Source organism: Theropithecus gelada, unplaced genomic scaffold (assembly GCF_003255815.1).
Source record: "Theropithecus gelada isolate Dixy unplaced genomic scaffold, Tgel_1.0 HiC_scaffold_3864, whole genome shotgun sequence".
Lineage (NCBI taxonomy): Eukaryota > Metazoa > Chordata > Mammalia > Primates > Cercopithecidae > Theropithecus > Theropithecus gelada.
The window spans coordinates 1-4,002 of NW_020260401.1; the positions used below are offsets into that span (position 1 = coordinate 1).

Below are 4,002 nucleotides of genomic sequence, written 5' to 3' on the forward strand. Positions count from 1 at the left end.
ATTCTTTGACTGCAGCCAAAAATCAAGTAAAATGTCAAGTTTAAAACCATTTTTGGAAAGAGAGAGATGGGGCTCATCTTTAGATCTGTGTGTTGTGGCCACTGAGCACTTGTCATATGGCTAGCCTGATTTAATACGTGCTGTAAGTGCGAAAAAATTATTGCATATATTATTATTATTATTATTATTATTATTATTATTATTATTATTTCTGAGACTGAGTCTCGCTCTGTCACCCAGGCTGGAGTGCTGTGGCACCATCTCGGCTCACTGCAACCTCCACCTCCCGGGTTCCAGCAATTCTGCTGCCTCACCCTCCTGAGTAGCTGGGACTACAGGCGTGCACCAGCACACCCAGCTAATTTTTTGTGTTTTTAGTAGAGACAGGGTTTTACCATGTTGGTCAGGCTGGTCTCAAACTACTGACCTCAGGTGATCTGCCTGCCTCGGCCTCCCAAAGTGCTGGATTACAGGCATGAGCCACCACACCCAGGGCCTTTTGGTGTTTTTTCTGCTTAGCTCTTTTGAGTCCCTTTAAAACAGTATCTATTTTTTTTTCATTATTTGGAGGTTGAAAGTGAATTTGGCAGGATTCATTAAACACCATCCAGTGTCTGTCATTTACCACATCAGCACTCAGTGATGACTGCATCCATTTCAACTCTGCACATTCTTTTCTAAGTAGCATTGACTACATTAAATCATTGAAATTCTACGTTGCTTCTTGGGAGGTTTTCGCAACTGCTTAGGTCTGAACTAGGTAACATTTTTATGACACTATCTCTACTGGCATGAGCCATTACTAGGTGGAAATAAGTGGACTCTGTGAACATCTTGCAGTTCCCATACTCCAGGGTGCCTCCACATTGGACTACTATAGTGTTGCTAATCCTAAAATTAAAAGCGCAAGACTTGTGTGGACCAAAAGGGTAGCCCTGGACACTAAGGCCTCAAAGAAAAGGTAGAGTTCGGCCGTGGAGGGTGGCTCAGGCCTGTAACCCCAGCACTTTGGGAGGCCAAGGCAGGTGGATCACAAGGTCATGAGATCGAGACCATCCTGGCCAATGTGGTGAAACGCTGTCTCTACTAAAACTAGAAAAACTAGCCGGGCGTGGTAGCCTGTGCCTGTAGTCCCAGCTACTGAGGAGGCTGAGGCAGGAGAATCGCTGCAACCCAGGAGGCGGGGATTGCAGTGAGCCAAGATCGTGACACTGCACTCCAGCCTGGGTGACCGATCAAGACTCCGGTCCCAAAAAAAAAAAAAAAAAAAAAAAAAAAACCCTGGATTCTGAGTTGTCCTAGAGCTAAAGGCCCTTGATCATTCATTGGACACAGAACATGTCAATCTGAAGTTTTCGGCAAATGGGCTTACAGCTCGCTGAGAGCCCCCTCATTGACGCTTCCGGTCCCGCCCCCTGTTGCCTGCCAACCGGAATCTTTCCCGCCTTGTCTAAGTCCTCTCAGGCCAGCCTTGGTGGGAGGCTCCTGGGATTCGCTCCTTGCCCTTCCTACCGTAGGGTGTCCTCTGAGACAGACTCTTATTCCCTCAATAAGGAGACAGACTCTTACTCCCTCAGCGGCCAAACCCTTGCCTCCCCTCAGCCGTAGCCACCTCAGTGGCCACCGTCTTCACCGCGGTCACCTCAGCCTGCTCGCCACCCCAGTTGAGGTACTGACCGGTGTCATGTCTGCCACAGGGGACCGACACCCGACCGAAGGGGACCAGGAGGCCCCGGTAAGCCAGGAGGGAGCGCAGGCCGAGGGGGCCGGAGCTGGTAACCCGGAGGGCGGCGACTCCGGCCCCCACGGTAGCGACATGGTGCCTGCGGCCGAGGTGGTCGGAGTCGCAGGGCCCATGGAAGGCCTCAGGGAGGAGGAGGGTGAGCAGGCGGCAGGCCTGGCCACAGTCCGCGGGGGCGGGAGCACCGAGGAGGACCGGGACATCGGGCCCGCGGCGGAGGAAGAGGAAGAGGAGGAGGAGGAGGAGGAAGAAGAGAGGAACCTGGCGGGCAGCCTCGACCTGGCAGAGGTCACCCGTCGCTACCCTGCGGCGGGCATACGCTTTGTGTTCCTGGATCTGATCCACTCCCTTCTCCGCCGCCTCTATCACAACGACCACATCCTGATAGCGACCCGTCACCACAGCCGCCTGATGGTGGGGCCCCGCGCTGCTGCACCCAACCGCAGGGTCCAGCCCTCCCTGCTGCTGGTGCTCCAGAGGCTGGGCGCGGGGGCCGCAGCCCTGGAAGGCCAGGGCCTGGGCCTGATCCAGGAGGCCGCTTCGGTCCCAGAGCCTGCAGTGCCAGGCTACCTGGCCGAGATGGCCAGGGAGCCCACAGAGGAGGCCGCAGAGGAGCCGGTGGAGGAGGCCACAGAGGAGGAGGCCACAGAGGAGAAGCCCGCAGAGGAGGCCACAGAGGAACCGGCCACAGAGGAGGCCACGGACCCTGAGGGTGAGGAATGGGCTAGCGGCAGCAGTGGGGAGGCGGGAACCCGTGTGTCCAAGGGCTCTGGGCAGGGCCGTGGTGCGGACACAGCTGGTGAAGCGGGTGGTGAAGGGGTAGTCGGGGCCTCGGGTGATGAAGCAGCAGTCGGGGCCCTCCTGAAACTTAAGGCCGAATGTTTCCCAATGAGTCGAAACCCAGTTCTCTAACGACCTCTATGGTTTTGAGAAAACTTGCCGCCCTCTACCAACCTGTATTTGATAGGAGATCTGAGATCATCGATGCCATTTGTGAGCGCGCAGATGAATGGCCAGGTAGATAGGGGTTCAGGAGGGAGCTCCGCAGGTAACAGAAGGGATACCGGCACGAAGAGAACAGGCAAATGGCAGGCATCCTTTTGGATTCATGGCTTTTCAAAGTGCAAAGATTCGTAGAAAGATGATCCCTCAAATGATGAAGTGATACAGGAGCCCTTAGTAAAACTGACACATTCAGAGGGGTGAGGAACCAATGAGCTTCACCATAAAATTTGTTTTTTGAGGCAAACAAATATTTTCCCAACAAAGTTCTGACCAAAACACCGTAGAATGAGACCAGACCCGATGATTCAGATCTCTTCTCCAAAAACGAGAAATAATCAGCAGCTTTGGGTGGGAGATTTACTAGAAAAAAGGGAGATAGTGTCCCTGTGGAAATGATCAAGTGGGAGCAACGCCAGGGCCATGGAACTGTTGTGAAAACCAGTAGGAAGGTGCCCAGCTGTTCCTTCCTTAGTTAACTCTATCCTGCTTCTCCTGAGGGTGGGGTACGGGATGCCGCTGCTAGTTGTAAATTGGGCTGTATTTTCTGTGAATGTCTGGTCCCAAGTGTGTATTTTTCTTCACTAAAGAAGTCACTAAATCTCAGCCTGAAAAGTGGGATGAAGAGGCCCAAGATGCTGCAGGCGAGGAAGAGAAAGAACAAGAAAAAGAGAAGGATGCGGAAAACAAGGCGAAGAACTCCAAGGGGACCTAGATGCAGCAGAGGGGAAGCCGAGAAAATCCAGGTATCTGTGTATAGCTTTGAGAATCACTCGACTATTCCTGGCATTTACCTGTTGCTGACAGTTTTATTTAACAACAAAAAAGATTCCCAGTAAATTAATTAAGAAAATGTTTAAAAGTAGTTTAAAAATTCAATTTAGCTTACGTAAAATATTACTAGAATATTCATGTATCTAGTAATATGAACTGCAGTGTGCTCTGAAATATACTTCATGGCTACTCATTTGTTCATGTTTGAGGTGTTTTGTCTTCTAGCTGCAAGACTACTAACAAGTGGTAAATGTATCAGACCTACTACCAAGACCAATATTTGTGTAGAAAACAGTTGCCAGACACAGCCACTAACTTGGCTGGGCCACACGCATTAGTTGGGCTGTCATTACTTGACCACAGAAATGCAGGCTCCCATAGTAACTAGGAGACAACTCAATGCATTTTACAAAGTGACTACTTACAACTAGCAAAAAGCTAAGAATTTCAAGTAGGAACACATTTAATGACTAATACCTAAATAT

The 4,002-nt window shown here is 50.9% G+C and overlaps 1 protein-coding gene across 1 annotated transcript; it reads left to right on the forward strand.

The window, feature by feature from the left end:
- The first annotated feature begins 1,434 nt into the window (after positions 1–1,434).
- On the forward strand, positions 1,435–3,458 carry LOC112617744 (cancer/testis antigen 47B-like). Its single transcript, XM_025374437.1, has 2 exons — positions 1,435–2,453; positions 3,334–3,458. The coding sequence occupies exons 1-2, from the start codon at positions 1,685–1,687 to the stop codon at positions 3,456–3,458; spliced, it is 894 nt and encodes a 297-aa protein (XP_025230222.1). The 5' UTR covers positions 1,435–1,684.
- Positions 3,459–4,002: the final 544 nt, after the last annotated feature.